Below are 20,200 nucleotides of genomic sequence, written 5' to 3'. Positions count from 1 at the left end.
TTAAACCCTCTCTCTACAATGTTGCCTGGGTTTAATTCAGATTGGTTTTAGAAGGCAGTTTCAGGGTTTCCACCCAGAGGTTTGCATTGCTTTAACTAAACTGATTTTTTAAAGTGACTTCAGTTAAACTGGTGCAATGAGGTGTTTAGAGCAGCCAGCTCCAACCCTAAGGAATGATGGGTAATAAATATGGCAATGCAGGTCTCATGGGGGACTCGCTGACCGTCACTTCCTCGCTTGAGAAGTAATGAGAAATCACAAAGCTACAGAAGAGGTGGGGATGCTAACGTTTACTTCATAGTGTAGATCAGCTTTTAAAATCCATGTAATTCTTGATCCGTGTCTGATTTTTTAAAATGTGCATTGATTATCTGAAGCAAAAAGCAATGCCAGCAGCCAAGAGTTCAGACTCTCTGCAAATCTCCGGCAAGCCAATGTGGGCGAGTGCCATGAAAGGCACGAGTATCTATGGAAAAGAAGGTGCAGATTCACTTTCAAAGGGTTATTATAAACACATTCAAAGTTCCCTAATTGTGGGCCAAACTCTGCCCTGATTTACAGGCACTGAAGCCAGTGCAATATTCCCTGTTATTTTTCAGTCCCTCCATTAAAAACAACGGTGATTATGCCGTAGCATGCGTTACTGGTACCGCATTACCTTCCGCTAACTGTGCAAAAAACGTGCAACACTGCCCTGTATTGTGGGCTTTAATAAAAGGCCCAATTCAGGCAAAATTTTAATGCGAAGTTTGTGTAAATAAGGACTTAGGACCCCATTAGGACCCAAGGGGCTGAGTTTTCCCTGGGAAGCGCTGAGCTCCAAATCCAGTCCTACTGCTACCAAAGTGATGTTTAATCAGAGCTGTGTGTAACTTTCCAAGTGAAACTGAAAATACTAGAAGTTAGAAAGCTTTTGGATTCCTCTGAGAAAATATTAGCTGGCCTATCTTCATATGAAAAGCTAATTTTCACTAGAAAATGGGAAAATGTCAGTGAAAACGCCTTCATTTCTGTGCATCTAAAGGTGAAATGTTGCTCAAAACTGAGCAGAATATATGAAAAATAAAGCTAAGGTTCCAGCAAAGATGAAGCTGTAGCAAACCCATGCCAAAGCGTGATGTTTTACATCACAAGTGGTATTTTCACTGCGTGTAAGCACCCCAAACCAACCAGTGGAAAGCGTTCCCGTTCCTCACGGCCCTTGTCTCACAGCACAAAGGGAGCACTCCTGCAAGGTTCTCGGTTCTCTGAGACAAACGCAACACAGCCCTTCATCGTGTGCTGAATATGCACGGGCTAAGGTTCTTTCCCGGATCAGGACTAGCGCGCCCAGCATCTTCCTTTGCAGACTCAAGCCGTAAATGTGGGGAAGAGCACATTCCACCCTGAGTGCTGCCTGCTACAAATGTTCAGTTGTTTCCTAGAATGCAAGACAGCATGGAAGCGGACTGTAAAATTCACTTCTATTCCCAGCAATTTGGCCAGAGGAAGAATTTTTCATACTCGCCCCCCATGGATGGGGCAACTAAGCCAGGTATTCAGGCAAATTAACCAAGAGCAGTTTAGCAAAGAGCTTTCAGTCCATCTGCTTTGGCACAATATGAATGGGATGAAACCATGCAAGTGAGAAGGCGAGAAAACCTGAGTGCACTAACAGGCAGCGGCTGGTGCTGCAGTAAGAGGCTGAGGTTGGCAGTGGAGGCCGCAAGCGGGTCGGCTCTTACCTGACCACCTGCAAAAATGACAGGGGTGGAGGCGGGCTTTGGGCGATAGGGAATGGTGGCACCTTTCGGTGGGGACTAGGAAAAGGGACAAGGAGAGGGAGAGAGAACATTAGAACAGCTTTCCTGAAACATCAGTAAAAAGAAAGTTAGAAAGCAACCAACCCAACCCATGTCATGGACATCGACATCACAAGGCCCATGAATTCTATCACACTGTCCTTGCCCCACAGAGATTCCTTCAATACCTTTAACAGAAACATTGCTGTTGGGACTGGGCGAATATGGTTTCCAAATGAGAGGAGACAAGGGAAATAGTCATGTGAGCGGGGGGCGGGGGTGGGGAGAGAAGTCCTTAAATTAAATGAGGTGAGGCTTCTCAGCAATTCCCTTTCCTACGGGCGTTACACCAGTGCACCTTCTCAGCATAATCTATTTCCCTCTCCAGCACTCATCCCCACACACACTGTATAGACTGATTTCTCAGTTAATCTACATTCATAATTTACCAGGCTTTTGTGCATGAGAGAACATCTGAACAGCACCCCTCAAACTCTCATTGAAGAACACATGTACCCAGAGACACGTGGCAATAGCACGATGTGCTGCCTATGGGACACGCAGCAGGGTTGCGAGGGAGATAACTCGTTAGGCGTACATACAGGGAAGTTGTCTTCATAGCATGGCCTTTGTTACCATCATCAAGCTACGCTGTACATCTCAACACCTGATTACAGCATCACATCGGTGGTGTCAGGTGTTGGATACAATGCTGGGGCACTGTTGTAGAGCACAGCAACCATCAGTGTGTTGGGGGAAATTAGAAAGAGTGAGAAGGTTGTACAACACATTGACCATCTTTGTCTTCTCCACTTAAAAAAATCCTTTTTAGTTTTCTCCAACGCAGATAGGCCACCCGTGCTGCTGGGCCCACTTCTAATCTTATGAACGGTTTTGTGCCTGGTTGTACAGCTACTATTGGAAGGTCTTTGGGGCAGAGACTATCTGGTTACTACGTATCCATACAGGACACTGCAGGGCTTTAGTGGAATGGGGCCTGCTATGTGGTGCAGTAGTATCAATAACGGTAATAATGAACTGGTGACTGTGATATACACACACAGGGCAGCTCACAAACAAAGGCTGGGAAATTACCCCGCCTCTCCCATGGTCTCTATATTTTAGAAGAAAAGCATTTTATTATAAACCTGCAAATAAGAAATTCTGTTTATTACACTCCATGGAAAGTGATTTCCTCGCTTCCTGGTTTAAAGAGGAAATAGCATACAGCTCTTGAGACCCCTTTCCGTGATGTTACCGTACTTATGAAAGGGATCACCCTGGGGGCATGGGAGATTCAAGTCCTCTGCTTATCCACAGAACAGGGACAGCACAAGCAGCAATTGTGCAAGCTGCACACACACACACACCCCAACAGTGTGCTGGTGGAGCGAGTGAGCAGTGACCGAAGAGCCACCACGTAGCCATATGCCATTGGGAGGGTTCTCCTCGACACACACCCTCTGTCTTTTCATCCTGCCACAAGTCAATACCATTTGCCAATTCAGTCTCCTGCTTCAGCCTGACCTGTCTGTTGTGAAGGCAATGCACGAGCTGTATTCTGTGACTATTGCTCTTACTGGTGTTTGTGAGAGGTGTATGCCGAGTTCTGTCTGATAACCAAATCATTGTTAATGCACGAAAGAAATCTTGCGAAAGCCTCTTCCTATGAGATTTCAGACCAAAATGTTTGGATTCGTATCCATTATTGTTTATATTATATACAGTACGTATTTATAGGTCATTATAGTTTATATCTATAATTGTAATTACACACACAACTACTATCTGCAGAATGCATGGCATATAAAATCAATATGAGTTTTAAGAACCTCACAATAAATATTAACACACAGAAACCTGTGCAATCAAACCCCCCAAATGAGCTACAGAATTTCAGGGCTCGATAGTCACAAGTCTGCTTTCTCTCATACTGCATTAACAACACAGGGAAAATGAGAATTTCACTGGTTAAGTACTAGAAAGGTGACAGGATTGTAGCGAAGTCATTGTAAAGCATTACAATAATTATCGATACTTCAGCTCGTAGACCTATCTCCCAGTCTGACGCAGGCTTCCCATTTGCCTCTACTGCCATAATGGGCACTGAATTCTGCATCTCCAAACAGGTACCTGGTGCTGCAAACCTGTCCACCACCTGTGCAGCCCGGCCTGTGATTACTACTGCTCCAAACCCACCTCTGCCAAAATCCTCCTCCCTCTCCCAACTTCCTTTGCTAAGAACTCCCCAGACTCCAGTGTGCAGAAGGCTGATTCCTGCCTTCTCTCACACACTCAATGCAGTGACCATATCGCTCCGGTCCTCAGACAATACCACTGCCCCCTTCAGTTCAGGATCCAGTTCAAAATGATCTTCCTAGTTTTTCAAATGCTCCATGGACTAGATCCAGCTCACGTCACAGCTCTTATTTCTCTCTATGCCCTTCCTACTCCCCTTGCTTTTCTCGCACTAAGCCGTCTCTGTCCCACCGCACAAGCTCTCCAGTCTAAGGGAGAGAGCCTATGGCCTCCTAATTTCAAAAGCAACCTTCTTGAGACTCTACTGCTGACTGCCCCTCCATCTCATTTCAAATCTAAAGAGAAAACATCATATTTCACTTCTCAGTTAAGTTAGAGTTCAGCCCCAGACTCCATACCTAGTAAATGAACAGAGTGCATGGCTGGGCAAAAACACATGGTGAGGATTTTAAACTAATGGTACCAGTAAGTGAGGGTGAACAATAACATCAATAGCTATTCCAGGGTTTTCACTGTAGTTTGGTTGTTGATAGCTTTTCCTATATACTTTACCCCCATTGTTACAGACTGTACCTCCAGCATCACCACACAGATCTGTTTGACACACTGGATAATTGCATCGGGGGTCCCCGAAATTGTCACTGCCCGTTCTGTGGAGTTGGGCAGCATGTCCCCCGCCACTTGAACCTGAGCACCTGTTGACTGGAGAAAGCAGGAAGGGAGAGAGAGAGAGAGAGAGAGGAAGAATAGCAAAGTTGAATGCACAGCAGCTGCAAGAACGAAAACACCTTCCCTTCCTTTTTGTAGTCAGCTGTAACTTCAATGTGCTCAGTTTTCGGTGCGTTAGACCCTGGTTAAGAATTGCTTTGCAAACATGACATGACAATCACCCTCCCTCCTCTTGCCACGCCATGCACACAGTGCATATGTCAGTCTCCAAGGCCTGTAGAAGTCAAATGCAGTGTCATGCCGGTGCTGGCAGGAGCCCACGTCAGTTACATGCTGGGATCCTTAGGAAATCAAAAGTCCAGGTTTAGCATTTCCGAGTCAACTTCTGGTGGCAGGCGTTTTGCTGGAGGCGATGCTATTTGTGAAGCTGGCTGCACGTGGATACCCACTGCAGAGGCTGCAGAGTCAGTTTCCATTCTCACTTGAGTTAAATGTAGCTTTTAAACAGTGCACTTACAAGGGAGGTTTAAGAAAAAGGTCTGCCTTACCTCCCTGATTTCCTTAATCTTGGAGCCTCCTTTGCCAATCAGTGACCCACACTGGCTAGCAGGCACGACCAACCTCAGTGTTACTGGTGGTTTACTGGTAGCAGTGCTGTTACTCATTGAGTTGATTATGTCCTTGGGAAGGGGAAAAATGAAAACAGGCTCTATTATTCTGCCATACACACCCTATCCCAACCGGTGAAAATATACACAGAAGGGGACAGCTTAATCTTGCCTTAAACTGCACATAGGACCATAGCGTGCGGTCAGAAACCAAAAGCACTGTCGGTCAACTATTTCCATAGCTCATAATTATCTCTCTTAGGTGTCTGTCTGGTTCCAGTCACTGCTCTACACCCGTAGCTGTCCACAGACCGTACCTCCCAGTACTTGGGAAGGAATCCAAATGGACTATACTGGAGAATTACCTACAGCCACTAGAGGGAACAAGTATATTTTGGTAATTGTAGAATTTTATTAGGTGGACAGAAGCTACCCCGACTCAAGGCTGTACAGCCACCCCGACAGCTAAGGTGCTAACAGAAGAGATGTTCTCTAGGTGAGGTTTTCCGAAGGCTGTGGATCGTGATAATGGATTTGTGGGAAAGGTGATGAGGGAGGTTTGTGAGTTACTAGAACTTGATCCAAAATTCCATATACAATACCACCTGCAACGCTGGGGATTGGTGGTATGAGCCAACTGGACTGACAAAACCATGTTGAAGAAGGTGTTTTAATGCCCACAAAGGAAGTGTGGTGAAAGGTACAAGGATTGCTCCTTTTGAGGCTGTCATAACCATAGGGATAGCCTAAATTCCTCCTTACCTGTCGGGGGTTAAGAAGCTCAAGTAACCTGGTTGGCACCTGACCAAAGGAACCAATGGGGACAAAAGATACTTTCAAATCGGGTGGGGAGAGGTTTTGTTTTGGGTTCTTTGTTTGTGCGGCTGTTCGCTCTTGGGACTAAGAGGGACCGGACATCAATACATGTTCTCCAGACCTTTCTGAACAAGTCTCTCTTGTTTCAAACTTGTAAGTAACATCCAAGCAAGGCGTATTAGTTCATCTTTGTTTTCTCAACTTGTGAATTTTCCCTTTGCTAGACGGAGGTTTATTCCTGTTTTGTTGTAACTTTGAAACTAGGGCTAGAGGGGGTTCCTCTGTGCTCTTTGAATTTTCTGTTACTCTGTAAGGTTAACTACCAGCCTAAGCACAGAGGGAACTCTTTTACCTTTTTCTCTTTAAATAAAATCCTTCTTTTTAAGAACCTGAATGATTTTTTCCATTGTTCTAAGACCCGAGGGGTTGGGTCTGTCATCCCTTTGTAACCAATTGGTGAGGATATGTGCTCAAGCCTTCCCCTGGAAAGGGGGTATAGGCTTGGGGGGATATTTTGGGGGAACAGGACTCCAAGTGGTCCTTTCCCTGATTGGTTTCAGAGTAGCAGCTGTGTTAGTCTGTATCCGCAAAAAGAAAAAGGATGACTTGCGGCACCTGAGAGACTAACAAATTTATTTGAGCATAAGCTTTCGTGAGCTACAGCTCACTTCATCGGATGTATGCAGTGGAAAATACAGTGGGGAGATTTATATACACAGAGAACATGAAACAGTGGGTGTTACCATACACACTGTAACCAGAGTGATCAGATAAGGTGAGCTATTACCAGCAGGAGAGCGGGGAGAGGGGGACTTTTTGTAGTGATAATCAAGGTGGGCCATTTCCAGCAGTTGACAAGAACGTGTGAGGAACAGTAGGGTGGGTGTGGGGAATAAACATGGGGAAATAGTTTTACTTTGTGTAATGACCCATCCACTCCCAGTCTTTATTCTAGCCTAAGTTAATTGTGTCCAGTTTGCAAATTAATTCCAATTCAGCAGTCTCTCGTTGGAGTCTGTTTTTGAAGTTTTTTTGTTGAAATCAGACATCAAAATTATAACATTCAAAAACCAGTCGGAGAACACTTCAATCTCTTTGGACACTCAATTACAGACCTAAAAGTGGCAATTCTTCAACAAAAAAAACTTCAAAAACAGACTCCAACAAGAGACTGCTGAATTGGAATTAATTTGCAAATTGGACACAATTAACTTAGGCTTGAATAAAGACTGGGAGTGGATGGGTCATTACACAAAGTAAAACTATTTCCCTATGTTTATTCCCCCCCACCACCACCACCCTACTGTTCCTCACACATTCTTGTCAACTGCTGGAAATGGCCCATCTTGATTATCACTACAAAAGTTTTCTTCCCCCTCACCCCACCCCCACTCTCCTGCTGGTAACAGCTCACCTTACCTGATCACTCTCGTTATAGTGTGTATGGTAACACGCATTGTTTCATGTTCTCTGTGTATATAAAATCTCCCCACTGTATTTTCCACTGCATGCATCCGATGCAGTGAGCTGTAGCTCACGAAAGCTTATGCTCAAATAAATTGGTTAGTCTCTAGGGTGCCACACGTCCTTCTTTTCTTTTTACCTGATTCTTTGTTAAATCACTTGGTGGTGGCAGCGATCCCAAGGCAAGAAAGGAATCTGTGCCTTGGGGAAGTTTTAACCTAAGCTGATAAGAATAAGCTTAGGGGGTCTTTCATGCAGGTCCCCACATCTGTAGCCCAGAGTTCAGAGTGGGGAAGGAACCCGGACAGAGGCTATCACTGGAAGGGAGATGAGACTCTGGGAATGCTTATTCATTACCTCAGTGGCAGATGTAATGCAGTAGGGCATTGTAACAGATCAGTGGGCCAAGGCACTGGTATGGCATATACAAGATAGACACAAGATGGTGGCAGGAAACCTAGGGGAAGCCCAACGAAAAATGAAAAGATATTCTGATGACCAAGCTTCTGGTGAGGAGAATGAAGTGCGAGATCAGGTACTTGTGCAGCATGTCTTAGATAAAAGGCCACTTCCAAAAGCCATTTGGGAGGGTCACTGCTATGTAATGGACCAGACTAGTCCATCAGTACACCTGGTTCAGGTATCGATGGTGTATCGGTGGTTGCATGCTATGCAGCTGAAACTGTACAGACAGCAGGACAGAAGGGAATCCACTGATGTAAGTAGAGGGAAGTGAGAATTGTTTTCTTTTTCAGGTGTTGTCCATCGTGGGAGGCATAACATGCACTGCCTTGGGGTCTGTGGAATTCGTGATCCAGCAGAGGAACAAGGCCATGACAACGCACGAGGGGGAGAATGCCACTTTAGCCTTATGGCTCCCAGGTAATCATGCAGGAGAGCCTGCCCTATCCTGGTGCAGACTGGACCACAGCCAAGGTGGCGGATCCTGCAGCACAAGTGACTCTCGGGAGCAGGTACTTGGACTGGGGGACTTAAACGGGGCAGTGCGTTACATGGGATGGTAATGGATAACCTAACCATTCATAGGGCACAGGTAAGACACGTCGGATCTAATACAGTGACTTCGGCAGATTGCTGGACTACCACCTATCATGCCAGCAAAGTGACCGAGACGTTGACCCTCTCTCAGCATGCGATGAGGGACTGGCAGAGTACCACACCACTCCTGAACACGCTGGAGTAACAATGCCTCCTACTCCAGAATTGAAGCAAGGTGATGAAACATGCCCGAAACAGAAGTGAGACCTGACAATGGACTAGTGATAAATCGTGAACACCAGATTATGTATAATAATATACAGTACCAAATGATACCCGTAGTGTTGAACTGAACCATTTTTACATTAGCACAGAAGCTCTGTCATGAAAAATACGTGCATTTCTATACGCGAATGCCAACGAAAGTGGTACCGAATTTCAGACAGTCAATGGATGGGGTGGAAGAGGAGGAAATTTGGTGGCTTGAGAAGGGAAAGAGAAAGAGGAAGAAAGATAAAAGAAAGAGATTTAGGACCAGTATTAGGAGTTGGGGTGTTGGGAACTTCCCTATGGAATGATATAGATATCACAGTATTGTGGGAGGAAAACCAGTAAATGAGACTTCAATTACAAAACCTGTCAACAACAGCATGGGGGTATGGGGAGCATTTAAAGGCTGTCCGGGATGCTAGGATAACAGGACAGCTGTTTAGGGAAGTGGAAGCAGCAATCAATGAAATGGGAAAAATTATGAACCATCCACATGTATCAAAGGCATGGTATAGTATGGCATACGGTAAGGCAGCTTCCGAATACTGGAACTACAGATAGGACTAAAGGAAACTCGAGGTGGAGAAGTGCCTGGGTTCAGAACAAATAAGATGCTAGACAGAAATAAGGGGAGTAGATTGGTGCAAGGTTAGGTGCTACTCAAGGGTCTGTTATGCTGAGGAAAGGTGCAAACTTGATGAAACATGGATCCTTTCTATGGTACTGGCAGTGGCAGTGGCCACAGGACTAAGTGAGGCATTAAGAGTGTATAGTGTCCAGTCCATAGGTACATTGGAAACTTCCATGACAGATCACATCTCAAAGGAACATGGCACTCATCCTCAGACGCTGGAGAGGATGGGTGTGGGAGTCTGGAAAGCCCCAGATACCTCATATTGTTCCAAGAGGCCTCGTACCTGGTTGTGTTTTTGTGATGTACTGCAGAGTGCATTGCTGGCATGGGGTTTCATTTTGGATGAAGAAACCTGGAATTGCACAGTATGGCTGAGGCAAGGTCAGCCAAGGTTGCAAGGGCTGGAGAAGGCAAATATTATATGAGCTCTTGGGCCAGATACTTCCAGTATGGGACACAAACATGCTGTTATGACTGGCCAGTCTTCTGCCAAGAAATGTTACCTGACTAGGGGACAAGGTAATTTTTTCAGTTCCCCAGCATGAGATCCACAGTGTATCAGCTTCCAGAGTAACAGCCGTGTTAGTCTGTATTCGCAAAAAGAAAAGGAGTACTTGTGGCACCTTAGAGAGTAACCAATTTATTTGAGCATAAGCTTTCGTTAGCTAAAGCTCACTTCATCGGATGCATACTGTGGAAAGTGTAGAAGATCTTTTTATATACACACAAAGCATGAAAAAATACCTCCTCCCACCCCACTCTCCTGCTGGTAATAGCTTATCTAAAGTGACCACTCTCCTTACAATGTGTATGATAATCAAGGTGGGCCATTTCCAGCACAAATCCAGGGTTTAACACAAACGTCTGGTGGGGGGGGGTAGGAAAAAACAAGGGGAAATAGGTTACCTTGCATAATGACTTAGCCACTCCCAGTCTCTATTCAAGTCTAAGTTAATTGTATCCAATTTGCAAATGAATTCCAATTCAACAGTTTCTCGCTGGAGTCTGGATTTGAAGTTTTTTTGTTGTAATATCGCAACTTTCATGTCTGAAATCGCGTGACCAGAGAGATTGAAGTGTTCTCCGACTGGTTTATGAATGTTATAATTCTTGACATTTGATTTGTGTCCATTTACTCTTTTATGTAGAGACTGTCCAGTTTGACCAATGTACATGGCAGAGGGGCATTGCTGGCACATGATAGCATATATCACATTGGTGGATGTGCATGTGTATCAGCTGATGCTCATCTGATTGGTGCTGCCCTAGACTGTGTGATAAAGCTAAGCTGAGTCATACCACCACTGCATTGAAATGTGCAGGCCTCAATGACCAGATGCCCAGAACATTTGTTGACCTTAAGACAAGAGAGTTGAAATATTCAAAGTGACATAGATACTCTGGGAAATGCCCCATGGTGGGAGTTAGCATATAATATTGGGGAACATCCATGGACACGTATGATATCAATGGACTTCGCAATTGCGCAAGCCTTACTCGTAGGGGTGTTAATTGCTTTGATCTGGAAGGGTAGGAGGCAGCTGGGAAAGAGAAGAGATGTATAGAAAATACAGGCTTAGATGAAGCCTTAGAAAGGATTCTATGGCTTCACAGTGGAGAGTGTTGGGAGCGAAGGCGTATGTAGGCCTGACAGAAGCCTGCTGGAGATTTTAAGAGTCTGTGCTTATAACATTTAACGGTATAAGCGTAAGTAGAACCGTGCATGTGTGAGAAATTACAGAGCCCTCATGTTTGTGAGAACAAGAACAGGTAAAATCACTAAAAAGATAGAAAGGATCGGTTTGAACTAACATGACACCTGTACTGATGGGGGAGGAGAGCTGACATGGAAATGAGAGACTAGTACATATGTATAAGACAAGATAACAAAAAGGTATAAATAATTTGCGTAACAAAGGGAAGTTGAAGCTGTATTGTCAGTGCTGGCGGTGATTGTGATGAGATCGTCCTAATGAGCTTCCTACTTGTAAGTTATTGATCACTGTTTGCTGAGTGTTTTCCCTTAATAAATATTTGTTAGATCTATCTGTTGAGTAAGTGAACCTCAATGGAACTACCTGTATCAAGTCTACAGATACCTCCTTCCTATTCCCATCAGCATAAGAAGGGCTGTCTTGAGAGGATGCAACCAGGAAGCACGAGGGCACCGATTAAGGGACTGAATTTGCCTCTATTCCCACAAGACTACATGGAACCCTTACACTTGGCAGAAAGACAATGGGCAAAGACTGAATTAAACGTGAGGCAAAACCTGAAGGAGATCACCTGCTGGCAAAATTAGAGACAGCGACCATGTAATGTACAGGGATGGTATCTGCCCCAGCACACACCACCTGTGAACTATATCTCCTCACAGTTTTACCTAGGAGTAAAGCTTTTGCTTTTCTCGCCCTCCCTGGAAGAGACTGCTCCTTGTGCCCTCAACGCTCACAACACCGTATAATGGCTAATCCACTTTCCGTGTAATGCACAAAGCCCTCTACTGCAGAGGGGTTTCGGTGGCTGTATTTTTCATCTGTTGAGCACAAATGTAGTGAAGGGGTGTGGTCTAGTGGAGAGTGCCCTGTCCTGGGATTCCTAGCCCTGGCTCTGCCACTGGTTGACTTTGGGCAAGTTATTGTACTGCCCCATGCCTCAGTTTCCCCATCTGTAGAGTGGGGCTAATGATACTGACCTCCTTTGTAATGTGCTGTGAGATCTACCGATGAAAAGTGCTGGGTATTCTGAAAAGTACTGTACTTTTGAGGTGCAGAAACGGACTTTCCCCACTCAGGAACAGGTGCAGCGCCCATGCTGGCCTATCCCATACTACCCCATCCAGGCAGCTCAACCTTAGCCAGCAGGCACGAGCTCTAAAAATAAGTACTTCTGGTTCTAATCCTGCCTATTTTGGTTCTTGGCCTCTCTGCTGAGACTACCGGAAACGATGCCAGGTAGTGACCTTCCTGTTGCGAGAGGGCTACCCCCTTCTCCACTAAGAAACGGATGGATCTCACTCTCAGGGCTGGAATGAATCTGTTGCCAGGATGACAGGCTCCAAAACAAGAATGGAAACAGGGCCACTCTGTATCTCCCAGCATGAGGTGGCTCTGTGTGGACTTGTTCACTCCAGCTTCTGACCAGTGCGTCACCTCTTCATCCCTCAGTGATTTTCCTCCCTCCCACCCTCTCCACCACCCCTGTTCCCCACACACGTGTGCACACATGCACACTCACCCATGCACGCTCCCCCCAGCTCTCCCCTTCCCCTTCTGCCTCAGCTTTCCATCTCCCCTGCTTCCCAAGCTCCCGGGCCCTCTTACCAGGTCCGTCTGGTAGTATTCCCTGATACAGCTCTGCCACCGACATCACACCCATTGGCTCCTCACCGCAGCAGCCAGAGGGTGCACAGCAAGAGAGGGCTGCAGCCGCCTCAGAAAGCATTCCCACCCCGCCTCACTACCTGATGCTCAGGCCTAGAAACTTTGTCCTGTTACCCCCCTCCCCAGTCTGAGGTGACAGCTGTGTCCTGACATTACGTCGCAACCTTCTAACACTGCGCTATGACAATGCCAGGTAATGCTGCATCATAATAGTGAGCTGTAGGCACGGCAGCATGATAAACATGTGCGCTGACCCACAATTATTTCCACCAGACTTTAATGGTCTTTAATGGTTTAATGGAACTGGGGGACCATTCCTAATGACCTGACCAAAAAGCAGGTCACCAGTTCTCCATCTGCAAAGGAGTGTGTGTATTTCCTTACCTCCTCAAATTTGTAAGCAATCATGGCAAAAGCCTTGAAGATGGCATCAGTGGGGCCTGTGATGGTCACAATTCTTTCCGGACAGTTTCCCTCTGAGATGTTGATTCTTGCTCCACTCTAGAAAGGAAAGAAAAAAATCTTCTCATCCCATTAAAAAGCCCATCAACCTGACAGCCGCACACTGAACCAGAGCTGGCTACTGACCTAGAGAAACAGGCTAGAGGTTCACCAGTGACCTCAGCTCCTGCAATCTGACCAGTGTGTAGGCAGAGCCCTGCACCCCTGTGGACTCCTGGTGGCTCCCCTCTAATGTAAAGGTGCGCTGGCAGGGGTCAGGTTCATTTATAAAACAAACAAACCTTTTATTCGGCTATGACAGCCAAGCAGTGCACAAAAGCTCAAAGTGCTCAGACCATGAACTTGTAAGGCAAATTACTGGTTCAGGTAAATCTCCACTGAAGTTAATGGGAGTTTTCCTGAGTACGGCATGAATAAAAACTGACAAAGTCTCTGGCCATAGCCTACTTTTATTATTCTGCAGCTTGCTTAAATTTCTTGAATAATGGGTCAATGGTCTTTAAAACTGAGTAAGTGACTAATTGCACATTTTCTCACAGCTAAAATCAAATGTCTGCAAAGCTCTAGGCAACTATTCACTGAAGCTTCCACGAACTGGGCCATAGGAGCAAGGCCTTTCCATTAGTCTCCATGTCGCTTTCATTAGAAATCATTTCAAATGTCTGGGTAGCTCACCTCCTCCCGCATCTTTTTCACCGTCTCTCCTTTCTGAAATAAGATGCAGAAACACAACCATTAGAATATCATCAATAGCTTCATCCAAACACCTGTCCCGATACTGAAACTTCAGAAAGTTTCTAATACATTTTCATAAAATACAAATACATACAATACAGTTTAGAAAGCTGGGAGAAGAGTTCACCCCCTGCTCCCGCTCCTCAGTCCCGCCCTGCTAGAGCTTTGAAGTGTATTTGTACTCTGAGAATGGGCTATTAACAATTTCCTTTTCATACTCTACAGATTTTATCCCTGCGTGTATTGGAATCAAGTCTGCTCACTTCACTGACAAAACAGCATTCAGATCATTCTGATAGAGATTCACAATGAGTTTCTTCCTTTCCAAATGTCCTTCTCCATGGAAGAAGCTCAAAGACATTCATATCCATCAAAAAGTTGACTAAACAATCTGAGTTTGATAAGAAAATAATGGAAAAAATAAGGGCCATGTGTGGAGAGACAGGCATCCTCCCTCTTACCAGTCATTGTAATGACCCCGTCTTCTACCGACCTACCAACCTGTAAAAACACTCCAGCAATGGTCCTCCATAACGCTGTAGTAATGTCACTGTTCTTTGGGGGCAGTGCCATGGAGTATCATGTCACTTTTCATGAAGGTCCACCGGGGCCAATGATAGTCTATGTTCTTTACTGTAAGTGCCATCCAATTTTGAACTTTAACACATAAGCACCTGTCCACTTTTCAGGAAGGTTGTAATTGTAATTGGCGCAGTTGTGTAAACAGGTCACCTATAACTCAGTACTCTGCTGTAGAGGAATTGGAGGAATTTCTTTGTTGTTATGCTAGTCTACCAAGGTTGTGAAGACCAACTTATTTACTGACATCTTGCTACTCTTGTGATGAGATTCATCTTTTTCCTTAATGTATCAGTGGGAACAAAATTATCACCATCCCAGAATGAAGATACATATTAGTAGCCAGAGTGATGCAGCAACATTAAGACTTGAAAACTGACAGTATTTTAGATGCATTTGGAAAGGAGAACATCATTTGATTTCTTCTTCGGATACCTGAATAATCTCTCTTGCAATCAGAGCAATAGATCCACATGATGCCAATTGTCAGAGGTGTATAATGTAATAATTAACAGCTGTAAAAATACAGGTTATAACTATTATGCAACTAACATGTACAATGATGGAATCTGAAGAAATATTTACCTTCCCAATGATGCTTCCAACTTCCTAAAAAAGACCCAAACACAAAGACAGAAATTACAGAATTTACGAAACTCCAATAAAATCTCCTAGTGACGTACAGGAGCTGGTGCACGCACTGAGCTCAATGAATTATGAGCCACCAGATCAATTTTCAAATAGCCCCAAAAACACAGAGCAGAAAGGGAATTACTTCTTTATTTCAGAGGGGGGTGGTCACATGTGTTTGCCAAAGGTACGTGCTGCTCTGTCCTGAGGAGGGTATAAACTCTGTTTTCTTTCTGAGGTGCCTCATAGACCATGTTGGTTCTGAACTATGGCCCCCGTTCAAGAGATCACCCCTGTTCAGGGCTGCACGTAAGAACATGCTTTCCTGAATGGGGCCTGGATGTCTGCAAAGTGAAGCCGAGTGGTTGCATGATCTCCTGGACAAGCTGGCTGCGAGGCAGCCTAGAACACAGCTCTCGCACTCTTGTGGCATCATGTGCAAAAACCAATACCTATGAATTAAAGGGGGGTTAATTTTTTTATAAGAAAAGATGTCTCCTACACAGGACTCTCAGAATGGAGCCATCGGTTGTGTTTCAGTTCCATGGTACACGGCCCTCCTCCAGCACATGGGCATGCCTGTCTTCTGGCACGGTCAGCCAGCCAAGCAGAGCAGCTGGCTGCACATTCCCAGCTAGGCTGTATTACGCCACGCGACTTCCCGGCGAGTTCAGAAGCGGTTTGTGTGGTGGCTGATTAGCACAGCCATCCCCACAGTGAGCAAGAGAGAGGAATGTCTGTCACTCAGACCACTACTGACACATGGGGGAGGAGGCTCACACCTTCCCAAATGCCATCGGTCGGAGAACTGGACCTTCCTCTAGAGCAGGGGTCGGCAGCCTTTCCGAAGCGGCGTGCCGAGTCTTCACTGATTCACTTTAGTTTAAGGTTTCGCGTGCCAGTCATAGATTTTAACGTTTTTAGAAGGTCTCTCTCTATAACTCTATATATTATAGAACTAAACTATTGTCATTTGTAAAGTAAACAAGGTTTTCAAAATGTTTAAGAAGTTTCATTTAAAATTAAATTAAAATGCTGATCTTACGTCGCCGGCCCGCTCGGCCTGCTGCCAGCCTGGGGTTCTGTTCACCTCGGTCAGCAGCAGGCTGAGTGGGGCCAGCGGCCGGGACCCCAGACTGGCAGTGGGCTGAGCGGGGCCAGTGGCTGGGACCCCACACCGGCAGCAGGTTGAGTGGGGCCGGCAGGGTGTGGAGGGTGCAGGGCTCAAGGCAGAGGGCTGGGGTGTGTGGGGGTGCAGGGCTCAGGGCAGAGGGCTGCAGTGTGGTGCGGGATCAGGGCAGAGGGCTCGGGTGTGTGTGTGGGGGGTGTAGGGATCAGGGCAGGGGGCTGGGGTCGTGGGGGGGTGCAGGGCTCAGGGCACAGGGCTGGGGTCGTGGGGGGGTGCAGGGCTCAGGGCAGAGGGCTGGGGTCGTGGGGGGTGCAGGGCTCAGGGCAGAGGGCGGCGGTGTGTGTGGGGGGGTGTAAGGGTCAGGGCAGAGGGCTGGGGTGTGTGGGGGGTGTAGGGATCAGGGCAGGGGGCTGGGGTCGTGGGGGGGTGCAGGGATCAGGGCAGGGGGCTGCGGTCATGGGGGGGTGCAGGGGTCAGGGCAAAGGACTGGGGGTGTGGGGGGGTGCAGGGGTGAGAGCAGAGGGCTGGGGAGTCGTGGGGGGTGCAGGGGTCAGGGCTGGGGGGTTGTGGGGGGGTGCAGAGGTCAGGGCAGGGGGCTGGTGGGAATGTAGGGGGGGTGCAGGGGTCGGGACTGGGTGTGTGTGTGGGGTGCAGGGGTCAAGGCAGGGGGCTGGGGGGTTGTGGGGGGGTGCAGGGGTCAAGGCAGGGGGCTGGGGGAGTGTGGGGGGTACAGGGGTCAGGGCAGAGGGCTGGGAGTGTGTGAGGGGGTGCAGGGGTCAGGGCAGAGGGCTGGGGGGTCGTGGGGGGGATCAGGGCTCAGGGCAGGGGGCTGGGGTTTGTGAGGGGGTGCAGGGGTCAGGGCAGGGGGCTGGGGGGTTGTGGGGGGCAGGGGGCTGGGGGTGTGTGAGGGGGTGCAGGGGTCAGGGCAGGGGGCTGGGGGTCGTGGGGGGCAGGGGGCTGGGGGTGCGTGAGGGGGGCAGGGGTGAGAGCAGAGGGCTGGCGGGTTGTGGGGGGGGCAGGGGTCAGGGCAGGGGACTGGGAGGGTGTGAGGGGAGGTGCATAGGTCAGGGCAGGGGACTGGAGGTGTGTGGGGGGGTGCACAGGTCAGGGCAGGGGGCTGGGGGTGTGGGGGTCTGCAGGGGACAGGGCAGGGAGCTGGGAGGGGGACATGCCCTGATTCCACCCCCCATCTCCACACCCCCGGCCCCACCTCGTCTCCGCCTCCTCCCCGGAGCAGCGGCTCCGCTTCCCCCCCTGCCCCAGAGCACCAGCTGAGTGGCGGCAGGGAGGGAGAGGGGCAGGGCCCAGCACAGCGTGGGGGGGGAAGAGGGAGGGGGGAGGGACAGGACCCCCGCACGGCGGGGGAAGAGGCCGGGGAGGGGGGACCTTGCCTGCCCTGCAGCAGCACCCGGCAGGACCAAGCTTCTTCACCCTGCCTGGGGGGTGGGAGGGCGGAGAAGAGCGGGCGGGTCGGGCAGGATTTTGCATGGCTCACTGCAGCCTGCCGGGATCCCGGCCCGGGTTTGGCAGCGGGCTGAGCGGGGCCGGCGGCTGGGACCCGGCAGGCAGCAGGGAGCCATTGAAAATCGGCTCGCGTGCCGTAGGGTGCCCACCCCTGCTCTGGAGCCTCATTTCTCAGCCGAAGGATTTGGGACCCCTCCCCTGGGGGGTCATGAGAGGCCAAGAGGGGGGAAGGGTTGAGAGGTGTTGAAACTCCTCTTACAGTCTAAAGCAAAGGAAATCTCATTCCCCCTCTCCCCAAAACCCTTCTGCTTCAAGACCAAGGATCCTCTGTCAGCCTCTCCAAAGACACCCACAAATCCGTAACACAGGCTTGTCACTGAAATGTATTTTGCTCTTACTCTTTTGAGAAATGTAAGGGGACCGCAAACATTTTTGCCTTTAAATACCAAGTCAATGCCAACCTGAGCCGGTTGAGAAACGCTGCTCTAAAGCCGTGGAATGGTGCTAAATTCATGCGACTTCAAGTGTCTAGTAATGCTCCCTCAGGTCTCGTCCTTCACTGAGCTCTGCAAAGAGCTCCTTGCCTTTGAAAGCGGGAGAGGAAGAGGAAGAGCCGTGACAGCGCGGAACCTGTGCAATGGGGGAAGGCAGCTGCACCCCTGTCAGGGCTGGCCCAAGCAGGGAGCAGGAATTGCACCTCTCGGAGTCCCAGTTCCCTCCTAGGCTTCTCCTGGAGCAGCGCAGTGACATGCTGACCCTTGCTCGGGGCAGGGCCGAACGGCTCCATCTAGCCTTTCATCTTTCTCCATTTGGTAAACACTGATCATTTCATTGTTACGGGCAATGGAGCTGAAATGAAGACAACAAAACGTGTATCCACTCCTTACCTTTCCATGCATGAGCAGCCGGATGGTGAGAGTAACATTCAGGCCACCTTCCGAGACTTTTGATTCCATTTCCTACTGAGTACGGGAGATGTGTGGTAAGGAACAGGGAGCCCCCAAGGAAGGACAAGACAGCCCTAAAACAATCACCTGTAAGGAGACAGAGGAAGAGCTGCTTAGTGCTCCCTGCTTTATGAATCAATGAAGTCTACCGGCTGATTTCACTCTTTTCACAACACCTGCTGCCAATGGCCGGGGACTTGGACTTGGCCTTCAGCAGAATACGAACAAGCTGAGTGCTCCCACACGGCTTGAAGACAAGGGACATTTGTAAGGTTCTGTTCACTGACTGTTTGCTCTGCCCTTGTCCTGCACAACTCCCATGGTCAGGGCTCCTGAATACTCATGGGTTTGCTTCTTTGTTTTTGTTATAGTAAAAGGATGTGGGTGCATGTATGTGACACACAGTACATTGCTTGTGTGACATGGCAAGAGCTTGTTTCATGGGGCACATCAAAACCAGAAGAGTGAGGTAGGGGCTCACCCTCATCTGGGACAGACAAAGGGTATGTCTATACTGCAATCAGACACCTGTGGCTGGCCCCTGCCAGCTGACTCAGGCTTGCAGGGCTCAGGCAAAGGGGCTGTTTACAGGTTCCCCTCCCAACTTGCAGGCTCCTAGATCCCAGGCTCCAGCCCAAACCTGAACCTCCACACTGCCATTAGACAACCCTGGAACCTGAGCCTGAGTCAGCTGGTACAGGCCAGCCATGGGTTTTTAATCACAGCGCAAACACACCCAAAGAGTGGGACAATTATTTGTAATACACATTTTTCATCTTGCTTATAAGCAAGACTAGAACCTACCCAGGGAGCTTTTCTTCCCAGAGTCTAGCTCTGCTCATGTCCTGCTGAACTTCTATTTGTGGTTTTCTCATCGGGTCAGCTCCTCGGCTTGCGGATCTCCAGCTTTACCAGCTGCCAAGGAATTCTGCAAGGGGAATCCCTGCTTGTCGAGAGCCGGCTCAGTGCTACCCACACTTCAGGCAAAGTGGCGGGAATGGGGAAGAGGGAAGTGTGCCTTGGGTCATAGGGAGCCTGACATGCACCAAGGGCCAAAGCATTCTCTGGATGGCCCAAAGATTAGAGAAACACAAAGGTGGGATGTGCTAAATTCCCTCCGGTCCTGTGCCAAGCACACCTGGGTGCACCAGAGAACCTGGGCCAGATGTGTATCCTCTACAACTGCAGCTGGAACCAAACGCATCCAATGGGCTACTACACTCACTAGCAGCCACAACCGGTGAGGCTTTTCCCGCTTGGTTATAGGTGAGCTAAAGACATTCATGAATCCATGGCCCAGAAGGGATCACCAGATCAACTAGTCTGACCTCCTGTGTAGCACAGCCCATTACAATTCACCCAGTTACCCTG

At 48.1% G+C, this 20,200-nt stretch overlaps 1 protein-coding gene across 9 annotated transcripts in view; it reads right to left on the bottom strand.

Annotated features, from left to right (window-relative positions):
* Positions 1 to 18,838, bottom strand: part of PCBP3 (poly(rC) binding protein 3) — a 66,442-nt gene extending 47,604 nt beyond the window's left edge. For 5 of the 9 annotated variants that reach the window (XM_073304788.1, XM_073304790.1, XM_073304789.1 and 2 more), the window contains exons 1-7: positions 18,770 to 18,838; positions 15,245 to 15,268; positions 14,021 to 14,053; positions 13,268 to 13,384; positions 5,258 to 5,389; positions 4,614 to 4,742; positions 1,725 to 1,799 (exon numbers count right to left, since the gene is read on the bottom strand). In XM_073304788.1, the coding sequence (XP_073160889.1) occupies positions 1,725 to 1,799; positions 4,614 to 4,742; positions 5,258 to 5,389; positions 13,268 to 13,384; positions 14,021 to 14,053; positions 15,245 to 15,268; positions 18,770 to 18,838 (579 nt within the window). Of the gene's footprint in view, positions 1 to 1,655; positions 1,800 to 4,613; positions 4,743 to 5,257; positions 5,390 to 13,267; positions 13,385 to 14,020; positions 14,054 to 15,244; positions 15,269 to 18,769 lie in introns of all 9 variants that reach the window. The other 4 variants (XM_073304784.1, XM_073304785.1, XM_073304786.1 and 1 more) reach the window with 2 other exon arrangements.
* Positions 18,839 to 20,200: the final 1,362 nt, after the last annotated feature.

The sequence above is a fragment of the Lepidochelys kempii genome, chromosome 11, assembly GCF_965140285.1.
Source record: "Lepidochelys kempii isolate rLepKem1 chromosome 11, rLepKem1.hap1, whole genome shotgun sequence".
Lineage (NCBI taxonomy): Eukaryota > Metazoa > Chordata > Testudines > Cheloniidae > Lepidochelys > Lepidochelys kempii.
This window is presented reverse-complemented; position numbering and strand designations above follow the sequence as displayed.